The following is a 15,761-nucleotide window of genomic DNA, read 5'->3' as shown; positions in this document are numbered from 1 at the left end:
AGCAATTCTTTCTCTATCCAACAACACTCAATGGAGCAACATCACTGGATTCTACTGTGAGTTATTTGGATACAAATCACAGCTTCTGGTCCATAACGTGGTAAGTTTCCGAATGTTAATATGACTTACTGTTTAAATAACAGTATGTGTCATATATACTATGCAGCCGTGCATGAATTTACTGGTCAGTAGCTGAAATGCATAACTGCTGAATTGGTTTGGAGTCATTTCATAGAGCTTATGAGACAGCCTTCTGAGAAATTTAATAACTCCATGAAAACCTCAAAGGAACCTGTTTTTTTTTTTAAAAAAAATCATTTTTATAAAATGAACCAAAATATCCTGCTACTAGTCCTGAATACCACAGTCATATGAGGAAAAAACAATTCCAAACAAACTAATATATATAGTAATGTTAGAGTACACAGAAGTTTCATTTAGGTTTACGGTAATTGTGCTACAATATAACTACAAGTCAAATAGCCAATGTAATTATAGAACAAGTGGTATATTTGAACCTGATAGGAGTCAGTTCTGCCATGTATATCATCATTTGGCACAGGTACGGAACCACCATTAGAGTAAATACCACTGATGGCTAAATTCATTTCTTAAGCAAATTACCATTTCTGTGCAAGAAAAGTTCTTATGACTATAACCTTCAGTCGGTCACCAGTACGTGCAACTGCTGCTTTTCTCTCCACAGTGAACATTTTACTCAGTCAAGTACTGGGCAACTAACTTAAATAAGGTCAACCTAAGTTAATGAGTCTCAAATTCTACTGAAAAGAATTGGGTAATCCCATCATAAGTGCAGATGCTTCAACACAGACAAGGTTTTAAAAATTGTCTACAGAACCATAGAAAATATTTAAATGTGCCATTAAAGATTAGGACTAACATCCCCACTTTACCACTAGGAACATAAAATGTCCCTTACTTATATCAGTAGTTAGATGTTTAATCCTACAACAAGCCATTTGGACACTGAAAATGTCTCTTTGAAGCATAATTGAGATTTTACTAAGCTAGAATTCTGATTTCAGTAATAAAACAGACCTCGTAAATATTTTACTTTATCACACTTGGAAATATGACCCTTTCAAATAATGGAAGAATTCTCTTTATACTTGAGAAACACATATAACGAAGGGGAGCTGAATTTCTCATTCTTTTCCTATTTTTATATTTCAATAACTCCCATAATGTATGTGTGGATGCAGAATGAACATAAGCACTGAAAACAAATTTGCCATGCTAAAGAAAACAGCATGGGCCGGGCGCGGTGGCTCATGTCTGTCGCGGGCGGATCACCTTAGGTCGGGAGTTTGAGACCAGCCTGACCCACATGGAGAAACCTCGTCTCTACTAAAAATACAAAATTAGCCAGGCATAGTGGCACATGCCTGTAATCCCAGCTACTCGGGAGGCGAGGCAGGAGAATCGCTTGAACCCAGGAGGCGGAGGTTGCAGTGAACCGAGATCGCGCCACTGCACTCCAGCCTGGGCAACAAGAGCGAAACTCTATTTCAAAAAAAAGGGAAGAAAGAAAACAGTATTAGGGAAAATACATCTTTCTCTCTGATCTGAACAGTGGGCCAGCTAAATCAGCATTACTAGTAGTAGTGACCATGGGATCAAGAAGAACCTGAAGACTGTCTCCTTAAACCGACTGGAGATATAACATTCACAGCGCCTTCATTTAAAAGTAAGGGGGTTTTGCCCTTAAATTAAAAGAAGCAACAAAGAGGCAAATAGTTCCCTTTCTAAGAGTCGAAATACAAACCGGACAGCCATTTATTCCTGACTGCCTGCCTTCTTGTTTCACTTGGTTTCTCACCACAAATCTTGCTTGTAACCAGGCAACCATATAAAACATCACATACTCTGTTGCAATTAAGTATCTTCTCCTTTTAGGTTTTCCTTAATACCAAGAGGAAACAATGATTGCTTCCAGTCTGATATTGCCACTCGGATGTGCACTGATGAGAATCTGAAGGTTGTATCTAGTAAGTCTGTCAAGGGCTAGGTGATTCACAAAATGTCCTGACACTGACATGGAGAGAACTTTCTAGAATCTGACAGCTCTTTATAAGAAACACATTTCACAATCCTAAAGAAACCTTCAGCTGACACAGCCTCAACACAAGTGAAGAGGGACATCCAGTGGCCAATTCCATTATAGTTTTTAGATAATCCCCAGGAGGTTAAAAGTAGTCCTGAAATTTTGTATGTATCTGCAGATTCCACAATGTTTAGGTCTATGATCTTTACAATGCTGTAATTCTCCATATTACTAGTAAAAATCAAATGATCTAATTTAATGGCAGCGAGGCAGGGAATGAGGTGCTGTTACAGAGAGACCTGAGAACCTTTAATAAAAAGACATAGAAGATACTTACTTGGATGTCTAGATAAATACTTGGAAGATGTTCTCATGTGAAAATGAATTAGGAACACGTGTATTATATTCCCATGTTAAAATATAAATAAGAACTTAGACCCTATTCCAAATAGAAGTAAAATATTTTTCAAATTCAAAATTCATAAGCCCTTTGAGTCTTACTCTGATGGCAGAAGTTTTTATTCCCTTTATTTTACTGTATTCAAATCGTAAAACCTTAGATTTCAAAGTAGATTTAATGAACGCTTCCATGGATAATTAACTAGTTACCTCTCCAGTGGAAGCCATTTCACATCTCAGAATGGGGTCAGCATCCCTCAACCGGGGCCAGGAAAACATGGGAGCCTGTCGGAAAAAAAACAGGGAGAAAAATTATGTGAGGGAAAAGCAGAAAATGAATAAGAGAGGATAAATATATTTAGCGAATCATCTCTCACAGGGTTCACTTAGGCTACAGTAGACATGTAAAAAATCTCTTGGGTCCAAGCATCTGACTTGAAAAATAGCTTTAAAACTCCATTCCAAGAATTTCTTGAGCTCTTGGCCAAAACTTTAGGTTAAATAATCACAAATTAATTCTGTAAATAGGGCCCCTGAGACCAGTCGGGACCAGGGTTTCTAATCTGGCCCGTGCATATTCCTATTGGAATGATTTCAAAGTCCACTGGGCATTGGTCTCTCCAGACAGAGTTCAAACACATTTTTTCTCTTTGATGGGCTTTGGAAACATTCCTCTTCTTGTTCTGATCATTTGAACTTGCAACAAGCCACCTTGCCAGCAATGGCTGTCTGTAAGCCAGCTTCTGAGACATTAAACTGTTGTTGACACCTCTTAAAAGCTTTGAAAAACATTCTGCTTGGAAACACTTTTGTTCAGAACATTCATATGAACTAGAATATAGGAGCGCCTCCTTTTCATTTATTTTGCTGATGCAATTCATGAAGAACCAAGTTTCCGTTTCTTGCTATATGTCCACTTATCTGGTACATGGAGGAATTTTATCAATTTCTCCATCGATTCTGGCACCCAATCTAAATTATGATGGGAATTCTAGCTTGGGAGTCATTTCACTGGATCATCTTGCTCAAGTTACATATTTCTGCACTTCAGCTTCCCTATTTCCCCATCTGTTGATACCCACTAGCCTCACTAGGCTATTAAGATTGACAATGAATAAGTAATTTGAAAAAACTTAAGATTTATATACAATGCTAACTAGGGAATGAGTAAGCTGGAAGACACAGTGCATTTAAAAAATGCGTATCTACCTGTAATCCCAGTACTTTGGGAGGCCGAGGCAGGTGGATTACCAGAGTTCAGGAGTTTAAGACCAGCCTTGCCAAAATGGCAAAACCCCATCTCTACTAAAAATATAAAAATTAGCTTGTTGTGGTGGCATGTGCCTGTAATCCCAGTTACTTAGGGGGCTGAGGAGGGAGAATCACTTGAACCTGGAAGGTAGAGGTTGCAGTGAGCTGAGATCATGGCACTGCACTCCAGCCAGGGTGACAGAGTGAGACTCCATCTCAAAACAAAACCAAAAAAAAAATGCGTATCTATCCATCAATATTATTTTTAGTTAAAAATTCATTTATCAATTTACTAAAAGAAATAAGCATACTCCTATAACTATGAATAAAGAAACATGAACTTAAAATCCATATATAGAATCTCCAGTGAAAAAAAAAATTTTCTCTATTTTTCTACTAAAAGATTTAATGATATATTTGTGTCATAGTCTCCAGGAATAAAATGCCACCCCTCCTCCCAACATAAAAAGTCATATTCTATCTCAATGCACTATAAAATTCAAGGCATCCTACATTATCAGCTTAAGCAAGATTAATACAGATTTTTAAATGCACAGCTTCAACTTAAAGTTCCCATCATAAAAATCAAAAGTCCAAGTCTGAGCTGTAACACAATTATGGCTGAGGTCACTAGCACATATAGGAACAGAAACCTTTTGAAAACATCAGAAATTTGTCAATTTTACATAAATATATCAATATTAATGTTACATAAATATTAATTTCATTGTGCTCTTCATCTACGTAATTCAAATACGTTTATATATCACCAATCCTTATTCCTGTCCAGCCAAGTAGTTAAAGGTCATAGTTCTGTGCACAATCATAATGGTGCAGCTAGAAGATCACAATGGCATTATTAAGGTATTACTTAAAATACACATACGTACTGGAAATTTGTGAACAAACTTTAAATTTTCCTGGTTACTCTTTATAAAGGTGTCATCAATTTCAACAACCTCACAGCACCATATACAGCAACAGCTGTCTCAGTTTTTCAAATGGAAAAATCATGCCACTGAAGAAAATATGTACTAAGCAAAGGTGGTCAATGTGGTAGGAATTTAGCCAACCCCCACAGGGTAACCCTCTTTACAAAGGTCATGTAAGACTGGGCACAATTCAAGCTTTATCCTAACAAAGTATGTCCTGGATTTCTATTTACCAGCTAAACTAGCATCATCATGTGTCAGCTGCATAAAAAGCTGATAATTCACTCAGTTACTTGGTTTTGAAGTTATGGAATTCTAGATGGTTTTTAAAAAATTTTTGAAATGTACAATAGTTCACATAAAGTTGCCTATAGTACAACTGCAGTACATTATCAAAAGGAAACATAAATCTCTAGTCCAACCCTTTAGTTAGAAGGTTTTAAAAGTAACAAGATTTTTGATGACAAATTGTTCCTTTAATTTCACTAGAACTCATAAAATGACTAATACATTTCAAAAATGACTAACATTTTTGAAAATGTTACCTTAATTGCAACATAGTCAGCAGGAATTATGGGATGGTCCAATGTTGGAAGAGGTTTCTCATCAACATTCTCTCCAATCATCACCTTGGTGGCCACATCAATGAAGTCAACCCCGAGAGTCTTGGAAACAAAGGGGAAGGATCGAGAAGCTCTCAAGTTACACTCAATCACCTGAAGAGATAAAATTCAAAATGAGAAAGAGGACATTGAGAGCCAGTAACAACAATATTAATATTCTCTCTACCACTGGTTTCCAGCTGTTATTAACTGGGGACCAGCTCTTGTTTTGCTAATCTTATCTCTTTTATCCTCACGGCTTGGATTTTTCCTGATACTTTCAGTCAGTATCTCTGAACTCTGACTTTTTTCATGCCTTTTTCCAAATTGCATTCCCATGCACTGCTGATGGGTTTCGTTTAATGCAGAGCTCAAATAATGCCATACCCCTCCTGAAAACCTTCGCTGGATGTCCACTGGCATCAGATTAAAGTCTAATCCCTGAAGGGCTTCTGTCCTCTTGCTTCAATGCACCTCACTATCTTTATCTTATACTACTCTCCTGGACTCAATCTTACTTTCCCAGTTCATTCGTTTTACTCAGTAAAATCATCTGATTCAACTGAACTATTTACTATCTCCAAATATGCTCTTTTTTCACCTTTACAGATGATGTTCTATCTATATGTAATAATCTCTCTACCATCCTTAACTTGTCAAAATTCCAACCATTTTGCAAGATCCAGTTCACAATACAAAATCTACCCTGAAGTCTTTTATGATCTACTCCTAACCAAGCATAGGATGCTCAAATACATGTTCGTGCACACACACACTGGTGAATATGCCCTCTCTGCTCTATAAGTCCAATACCATTTTATTTGTACATCCCCTCTAGCAACTATGATACTGTACTTTATAGTTTTCTACAAATTTATCTTCTTCCAAACCTTCACTAAATTACAGGATTTTTGAGAGCAGAGGCTTGCCTAATACTCTGGTGGTTTTGCAGCCACCATATGACTGCGAGTAGGAGGTAAATCAATGTTGGTTACTACTATGGTTTGGATGTGGTTTGGTCCCCATCAAAACTCGTATTGAAATTTGGTCGCCAATGTGGCCGTGATGGAAACTGGAGCCTAGTGGGAGGTTTTTGGGTCACAGGGGTGGATTTTTCATGAATAAATTAATGCTCTCGTGTTGGAGTGAGTTCTCAGTCTGGTAGGAGTAAATTAATTCTCGTAACAGTGGGCTGTTAAAAAGTATGGTTTCTTCAGTTTCTCTCCCTCACCATCTGATTTCCCTTTCCACTCCCTTTCCACTCTCCACCATGAATGGAAGCAGCCTGAGACCCTTACCAGATGCAGCTTTCCAATCTTAGACTTTCTAGCCACCAGAATCATAAGCCAAGTAAACCCCTTTTCTCTGTAAGTTATACCCAGACTCAGGTATTCTGTTATAGCAACACAAAACAGACGAAGGCAGTTACTGATTAGCTAAACTAAGTAGATGAAATTAATTAGGACTAATCTAGTTCATTTATCTTTTTTTTGCAAATGGTATCATCTCTGGGTAAGGAGTAAAGGAGAATTTCAGTACATGTAATTTATGACTACTCTACACATTCAGTATATTTATGATAGTCTGTCTCACCGTATCCATCTATACTATACTGTAGGTGCCATACGGTGACCTTCCCAATGGATCAGTGTGCTTTACAAAGCTGTAACTGACTTATCAGCGCCACCAAGAGCCTGGGCCTTCAAATAAGGTAGACGTTATATGCTATGCATCATTCCACACTCAGACACAAACAGATCCAGGGGTCTCAGTTGCTCTTTGGTGCTCACAGAGAAGATTACCAGATAGATGCAAACCAACATGAGTAACATAGTGGTGGTGTCCTCTCAGGCATCTTGGCATTTCTTACCAAGACATCATTTCCTTTGACAAGAAATTGGACGTTGAATGGACCAGAGATGGCAAAAGCCTTTGCAATCTTCCGGGTAGCATCCTTCACCTAAATTAAAAAGGATAATCATATAGTGTGCTAAAGAGTATATCTTAGTTTTTGAAAACTTTCTAAAAGGCACAGTACCTTAAATTTGGATGTCTTTAATTTCTCTTTACAGAGAGCTATATATCTACATTAATAATTATAATGGAGGGCACTATTAGGCTTCTATTTACAAAATAATATGCAATAAATACACACCAAATAATAGGAAGGAAAAGAACAAATAATTTTACACGATTATCTCTCTGCCAAATTCCCCTATCTGCCTACAATTATATAACCTGGTTTTACATTGAGGGTTAAATGGAATCCTTTCAGTCTCATTGCTTTAGCACCAGAAACTGCAGTCCAACCTCTATATCAATGTAATGACCTACCTGCTGGGAGGTACAGGCCCTGAAATTACATGGTACTGCAAAGAGACCAGAGAGATTTCTTTTATGTTGCTTTTCTGTTGCCCTGGACTCTACAAGGTTAGATATTATGTTCGGAAGGAAACAGTGTTTCCCTGCAGGGAGGCGCTGCATGTCACATACAGGAATCCCTGTATTCAACCAGAGCCAGAATGTCCCTATGCCAAGAAGGGGGCATTGATTACAAAAAGCAAGAGTTCCTCTCTCATTATGCTCACAAGAGTGGTTCAGCAATGTAATTGGGTATAAAAGGAAGTAGAGTCTACGACACATTGAGCTCTGAGAGATTTCGAAAATCCTGAGTTCTGAGGATCATTTATCCTGACATGAGAAACTGCCGTACATTTGAGATCCAAGGACTTCTTTTCTTTTATGCTTCTGCTATTACAAAGTATCCTGCTACCTCTACCTTCTAGAACAAAGACCTTCAGAATCCAGCCCAATGTACAACCAGAGAGACGAGTCTGCCTGGATTCTGATGGCAGGGTCACTGGAAAAGCTCACTAAAAGGAGCTGAGCCTGATCTAATATACCTAAAGACTAATGGGACCACCTCAAAGGTTATTTAAGATGATAGGCTCTAAATGTACACCTAGTAGTGCATATTGAGAACTAAGGCAGAGTCATTATTTTTGGGATGTTCTTTATAAGACTGGCTCTCAAAGAGAGCTCAAATGAGATATCAGAAAGTGCTTTTTGGAGGTAAAATCAAGGGTGAGGAGGGAAAACACAGATTCCAGAAAGTTCTCAAGTGACTGGTCCACACCTATTTCCCCACTCCTAACTGAGAAGCATTGCTTCAGATGCTGCTCACCTGTGTGTGGCCCTGAAACATTAGAATCGCCGGGAGCAGTTCTCTATCATCCCCAGACTAGCAGCGATAGCGTCACCTTAGGACTTGTGAAAAATGCAAATTCTGGGGCCTGATCTAGAAATATGAAATCAGAAACTGGGGGATGGAGTCCAGCAGTGTGTTTAACAAGCTCTCCAGGTGTCTGTGATGCACATTCAAGTTTGACCACCCCGTACTCGCATACAACCAAAGGGGCTCAAAAGGACAGTGAAGAAAATTGTTATCTTTAGAATACCCAGGTGACTCAGAGCAAGGAAGTTAGCCTCATCATTAAATTTAACCTGCAGCATATCTTACATTGCTATCTAGCTTTTTAAAAAAAAAAATTAGGTGTTTTTTTTCCCTCACTGTTGCCTTTTCCCTTCCACTTTTATTTATAAGTGACCTTTTCAATGGCCCCTTGGCTGATGGTTTGTGTGGGCAGCATCAGAGTGGCATCTCCCGAGTGGACACCTGCATCTTCAACATGTTCGGAGATGGCATGAGAGATAACCTGGCCAAAAAAAAGAAAAGTATTTTAGAAAGAGTTTTCAGGTACCTCCTTCAAGAATGCTACACCCTCATCCTCCCCTTTGGTCCTAACAGATGCACTGAGCATGGACCAGTTCCCCTGCTGCATTCCTGATGAGAGCAGTAGAAAGTGCTGCCTCCTTGTGCAGTAACAGATTGCCTCTAGAGGCAGCTAAGAGTGGCTGAGAGCCTACCTCCCTCATCCACTGATTAGCATTGGTATAAGTAATAGGAAAAGAGTAAAACTAAACAAATTCATATTGACGTTTAAGAATGGGATAGGAAACTAAAGCATTTGAAAAGCACTGAAAATATCTTCATCTTTTAGGCACTGGGAAAGAAAAGAAGGTGGGAGAGCTCAATATCTATCTAGGTAAATGGCACAACTTAGGTGGACTAAAAATAAGTCTCAAAGATCTCATCAAAAGATCATTAAATGGAAGTTTGAAAGAGGAAGGAGTCGAAAGGAAAATATTTTAGTCCTTTTTTAGAAGTAAGGAAACAAAAGCAATGTAATAATAAATAACCCAGGTTCATGTGACTGGTATGTGACTGCGTTAGGATTTTGAATCTTATCTGTCAGATTCCAAAGTCTATGGTCTCAATCACTATAACCCATGTGTTAATAATATGTGTGTCCTTGGGAAATGGCGAAGCTGAGAGTAAGGGAAAATAATTGGGTGGGTATAAAAGACTTAAGCAAATCTCTTATGTAATTTATTTATCAGATTTATAAACGTCTTAAAACAGAGTGACATTTGAGTTTCTATCCTTCTATTCTGTGACCTGGGCAAAGTGCTTTACTTGCTTAGCCTTGGTTTATGATAAGATAGGAATAACCTGCTCATAGCATGTTGGTAAGGATAAAAGAGACCACATATAAGTAAGAGCTCATTTTTTACAAGAGCTTACTTATAAAATAATAAGCGCTCATTTTTGGTGAGGTGTCTAGAAAAGGGGAGGCATTCACCCCACCGAGCTCAGCAACAATCATAATATACCTGCAGTTCTATGTCCATTTCTTAGCATGGCAATTTAAAAACTATGTGAATAACCTGGAACATTTCCAAAACAGGGAGTACAGGACGATGTGCAATAGTTGATATCTGAGAAAACCTTAGGGAAAGTATGTATCCTGGCAACCTAGAGCCAAATAAAGACAACAGACCAGCCTTATTTTACTAGTACAGTATTTGAAAAAGTACAAATGTCTCCAGGCCAGTCTTACATTCTCCACTTCCATATATAGGTATCACATTCCTCTTATTTTATATCTCAGCCTTCAAATACTTAAGATGTTGAAAAGGAAAGAGATAAAGTTTTTGCTCTGAAACTCAGAAAACCAGGGATAAGAGTCCCAAGGAAACAGGACTTAGTTCAAGATAAAGAATACCTGAGATGTCAAAAAAAAAAGTGACCACAATATGTAATCCTACAATGTGTTGTGCTTTGTATCACCAAAGTGCTTAAAAGAAAACATATGACCACCTTCCAGGGATGCTGTAAAGAAAATTTCGGACTTGGAGGGTGGAGGGCTGGAATAAATTCTCTCTAAGGGTGTTTCAACTCAAGATTATGTGATTCTGTTGTAAGTACATACCATTACCATTTTTATTAACAAGATCTACTCTGAACTGCTAATCTGGAAGGAAAAGAAGAAAAGATTTAACATCTTCAGTAGTGTTTTGAAGTATTTGCAAAGCAAAAGATGAACGCCAACTTCGTATTTTTCCTTAAAGCAAGTAAAATGGCATAGACTCCCTACAACATAACTTACTACATTTTAAGAGAAGTCGCAAATACATTATTAATACAACCATAAAACTAAAGTAAAACATTTTTCATACTTTCATTTCTCCTTGAAGTTGGAGGTATTCATTGTATTAGAAATACAAGATGTGATATGGTAAGCCAATTTCATATTATTATCCTTATCCACTTTGTTTGACTTTGCCTTTATTAACCCAATAAAAAGGGAGGAGGGTGGGAAATAAAGAAAGAAGAAAAAACAGGATTCAATTGGGAACTTCAGAAAGAAAAGTATTAGATGTTTTCATAATATCCATTGAAACATAAAAGGAAAGCTACAGACAAAAGAAAATGAGAGAGAAAATCTATTCAAAAGGAATGATGAGTACAGGATGATAATTACTTTTGAGTATCATCAGAGAAATTCTAACAGTATGAAACATAGAAATGTTATACCCATGACACCTCAACTGAATTGTCACAGAATTTGATTTTTTTAACAGCTTCTCCACTATTACTGGAGACCTATTTTATAGATATCGTGAATTCTAACCTGTCAATATTTCAAGACTGTTAAAGAAAAAAAAAAATGATGAGAAGGCGGGAATGAAGGAGATGAGAATAAAGCACTTACCCTTCCGTCTTTGCCAACAGCATCCATTTCTACTTCTCGGGCCCCTTCAATAAATTTCGTCAGCACCACTGGGTGCTCCTGTCACGAAGGAAAACAGAGGAGCAGAATATTTAGCTAACAGTATGTATATAGTGTCAATAAACCATGTATCTTAAGTATTATAAGTATCAGGGCAATACTTGCAAAACACTCAAGGTTGAACATACTACATAAACTCATTACCTAATCTGTGCTGTAAGAACAAGGTTGTTCTCTGCTTACAGTGAGGCAGAGGGTCTTTCTCCGACTTTGAGCGCTCAGCAATCTGACCATGAATCCTCAAGTATAGGCATCCAGGCCAATTAGAGAAAAGAGGGGACTAAGGAGGAAGCAGAATATGGCTTCTTTCTCTGCTACCAGAATCATGAATATTTCTCTACTTTATTATTATATAGTATTATTGGTTCAGAATATTTCTTTCTTTCTACCCTTATCTTTTCTGAGCACTACAACTCCCTAAATCAGATCTCTCTTTGAGAATTGTGGGAGAACTCAGAATGAGAGTTTCCTTTTGGTCTTACTCATCCTTTACCTCGAGTTGATTTGTCTTATGCCACTTCTAGAGTATGACATTTGGAACTGTAAAACCAAGTATTTTTATTTATTAATCTTAAAACATCCTTCCTTTCTTGGCTGTTTCAGACCCTTCTCATCCTGAAGTACTTCCCACACTCAGTTCCTCCACGTTAGGGTTGGGATGCCCTCCATAACCTAACCTGCACTTGCTTTTCTCCAGACTAAATGAAGAGGTTGAGGGAAGATCTCCAGGATTTACATATCTTCTCCTCTGTGCCATAGGCTAAAACAACCTGGGCCACTGTCTTCTTACCAGGCCCTGTATTCATTTGCTTCCATGAGTCTCTTCCCCACATGCATTCTATCTTTTCTCCTCAGCTTCATCTTTCAAATCTCAACTCACCCTTCAAGGCCTAGGTCATACGCCATCTCCTCCCTGAATCCTTCTCTGAATATCCCTTTTTCCTCTGAACACAAACCCCTTCTGACCACTATCATGAAATACAGCATTATATAAGGCTGGCCTTCTGAAAAAACACTTTCTTCCTTTGGTATCTGTAAACTACATTTTCGGGCTTCTTTCTTCAGCTCATTCGTGGTTCTTTCTTCTCCTCTCTGCCTTAAATGCCAATATTCCTCTGGTGTCTGTCTTAGCTGTTCCTTTTCTTCTATACTCTCTCCCTCAGTGATTGCTTTCATTTTCTAATCTTCAATTAAAATGATATGCTATTTATTTCAAAATCTATATTTACTTCTCTATCTCTAGCCGTGATCTTGGTACTCAATTCCAAACCTATTATAATAACCCTTGCCTTTAAATCATCTCCACTTGGATTCCTCACAGGCAGTTCATATTCAAAAGGTTAAAAAATAAATATATAATTCCTCCCTTTAGACTTTTCTCCTTCCTCAGTGTTCCCTATCTCAATAAATGGCATCACTGTCTACCCCGTTATTCAAGGCAGAAGACTCAGGAGTTATCCTTTATCTCCTTTCACCCTCCTCCTCCATTCATTCACTAATTCTTTTCAATGCACATTCTTATCATTTCTCTCCATCTTTAGTGTCATTACTCTTATCCCAAGCACTGTCATCTCTACCCTGAGCTATACCAATAACTCACTCACCTCTTTCCATGAATTTGGTCTTCCCCATAATTCACTCTGTGTACTACAGCACACTAATCTTTTTAAAATTAAAAATATGACTAAAATTCAAACTCATTATAATGACCAATAAAGTCTACTTTATCTGGTCCCTGACTACTTCTACACCATCATTAATAATCAGCATCACGTTTGATGTCCTAGCCATATAAAGAATGCTTTATCAGTTTTGAGAAACTCCCTACTGTTTCCCCCCTTCAGGCCTTCAAACATGCTGTTCCTTTCTTCCTCCTACTCCCACAATATAAGCCATTTGCCCAGTTAATTCTGAATCAACCATTAGGTATCAATTAAAAGTCCCTTCCTCAGGGACTAGAGCCCAAGACTTTCACACTCTCCCTCAACATCCTGTATTTTTTCTATTGCAATGTTCATTGCTCATCATATTTAATTGTAATTATTTGACGTCTGTTGAGCCTAGCAAAAAGAAGTCCTATGTGACAATAGAGATCATATCTTTCTTTACATAAGTATAATTCCTGATACTGAGATCAATGCCACCATATAACAGGTGTTATAAATAAATGAATGCATACATAGATTAGTGATTGATTGGGGCTGGTTTTACTCTAGAGTCATTGAATTTAGTATCCCAGATGCTGCTGTAGTTTGACAGGGAACATTGAACTATAAAGTATTCAATCACAACATCTCTATTATTAAACTTTGGTCCCCTGTGGATTCTATCCATATGCTAATGGAAAAATACTTTAAAAATATTGTACTGAGATCCTATGAGGAGTGTTCGAGGCAGACAAGACGGGACACCTGCCTCATCACTCATGTGAGACCAGCTGAGTACAGTAGTCAGTCCCTGAAAAGGGCCACATGGCAGGACCCCTGGCCAGGAATAAAATAGAGGAGAAGACAATTGATGTCTCACTCCATTAATGAAAACTGGCCCATTGGAAAGATTCCCTTCTCAGCTATCTGATTTGCACACAAACATGAATTCAAAATCTACCTGGTTTTCTTTTTTTACACTCTTTGCCTTTTCTCACTCTTTATTCTTATCTACTCTCTTACCACCCAAACATCCTTGGGAGCAGCTATCATACACAGAAGAGGGATCCAGCATCATGTGTGCAGAAACAGTCCATGCACTTTATTCCTCTTTGAAGTGCTCCTGATTTCACTCTTCCTCCCTCCAAATTCCACTTGCCTAACATCAAACTCTTCTCTATGAATTGTTCCCCGCCTTAAAAAAAAAAAAAGCCCCAACAAGCTTTTGAAAGCTTTTAAAAGGAAAACATTACTTTTATCCTCTACAATACAAGATCAATAACCCCACTGGGTAAATCTTAAATGGATCATGCTGAGGTAATACTGAAGGAGAAAGTAAAGGCTGGGGGGAAGTGGAGGAAGGCGGTTGAGTTGCCACAAAATAAGAAATATTTGTATTAACTCACAAATTGAATGTGCCAACATGAAAAAATAAAAAATAGTTGAGTGAGGGACTATTAAAGTTGCATGTTTGACTAAGGCAAAGTTCCCAGATGTGAAAATTAAAAATCAGGAAAGCTTTCACTTGTTAATGGTGAGCAGGGTTGAGCAGCCCTTGAGACTGGGAATTCTAGAAATACCCTGACCAGCAGCATCTAATTCATGAGAAGAATAAAAATCATTGTCCTTTTAGACTCCTGAAGTCTAAAATCTGTTTTGATAAAATATGCACAGGTATTCCTCTTTTTCCACCAACCTTAAAAATCTAGTTATAATTTAATACCTTCAAGTTTTCTCATTCTTATATATAGGAGACTAGAGGGTAGAAGAGGAAGAAAAGAAAACTCATTCTAACACATTGTGTGAAAAGAAAACATACAAAGTAAGGTTGCATTTAAGAGACAAAAGTCACTACAAAGAAATTGGACACTACCTGAGAAACTCTAGTGGCCTCTTCTAGGAATTTTTTCATCTCATCCTCAGAGAATACCACATTCATAGCAGACCCACTGGAAGAGGAGGGGGAAAAAAAAGCAGGTCAGGTTTATGCTAATGTTAGACTTAACTGGTTGTCAGAACAGTTCCAGACAACTTTTAGGTCCAGTCCGGGCAGAATAACAAGGTGCCTCTTGCTAAATTGAGACTTTTCTCCATTTAATCACCAGGACAATCAACCAAAGTATAAAACTGACAAAGTTGAGGATAGAAGAAGGTAAAGTGTTGGGGGTCGGTAAACCTATATTAATTCCCAAAGGGAATCCTGGTAGCTCCAGTAATTATACTTCTCCAAGGTTTGCCCTTTCTGATTTACTATATTAACACTCTGCTGGTTCCAGGTAATTCTTAAGCCTTAGCAGGATTCAGCCCAGAACCTGATTTCCCCAACCTGTTTCTTCAGAGTTCAGTATCAACAGCTGATCTTAGCCCACTGCTCTGTTGTCAAAGCAGGTTATGCTACTCCCTCAACCAGATTGCGGATGAATCAATTTTTAAAGTAATATTTGCTAACATAATGTACAGTATCTGAATAAAATCTTTTCAATTATATCCTTTCTTTTTAAATACTTGAGAAAAAATGCCATCTGAAATCAATTTACTCTGAATTTCAACATTTTCAAAATGGGTTGAGAGGGGAGGAGAGGAGGAGTAACAGAAAGCAAAAAAAAAAAAAAAAAAGAAAAATATTACTCTGCTTTTAAACAGAAGCATTTACCTCTTTTACACTACTACAA

At 37.8% G+C, this 15,761-nt stretch overlaps 1 protein-coding gene across 1 annotated transcript in view; it reads right to left on the bottom strand.

Annotated features, from left to right (window-relative positions):
• The window catches only part of CPS1 (carbamoyl-phosphate synthase 1), a 119,346-nt gene that overhangs the window by 11,212 nt on the left and 92,373 nt on the right, over positions 1-15,761 (bottom strand). The window contains exons 28-33 of the mRNA XM_021923956.2: positions 14,963-15,038; positions 11,366-11,443; positions 8,858-8,965; positions 7,120-7,209; positions 5,193-5,363; positions 2,675-2,749 (exon numbers count right to left, since the gene is read on the bottom strand). Coding sequence (XP_021779648.1) covers positions 2,675-2,749; positions 5,193-5,363; positions 7,120-7,209; positions 8,858-8,965; positions 11,366-11,443; positions 14,963-15,038 — 598 coding nt within the window. The remainder of the gene's footprint in view (positions 1-2,674; positions 2,750-5,192; positions 5,364-7,119; positions 7,210-8,857; positions 8,966-11,365; positions 11,444-14,962; positions 15,039-15,761) is intronic.

Source organism: Papio anubis, chromosome 10, assembly GCF_008728515.1.
Source record: "Papio anubis isolate 15944 chromosome 10, Panubis1.0, whole genome shotgun sequence".
Lineage (NCBI taxonomy): Eukaryota > Metazoa > Chordata > Mammalia > Primates > Cercopithecidae > Papio > Papio anubis.
This window is presented reverse-complemented; position numbering and strand designations above follow the sequence as displayed.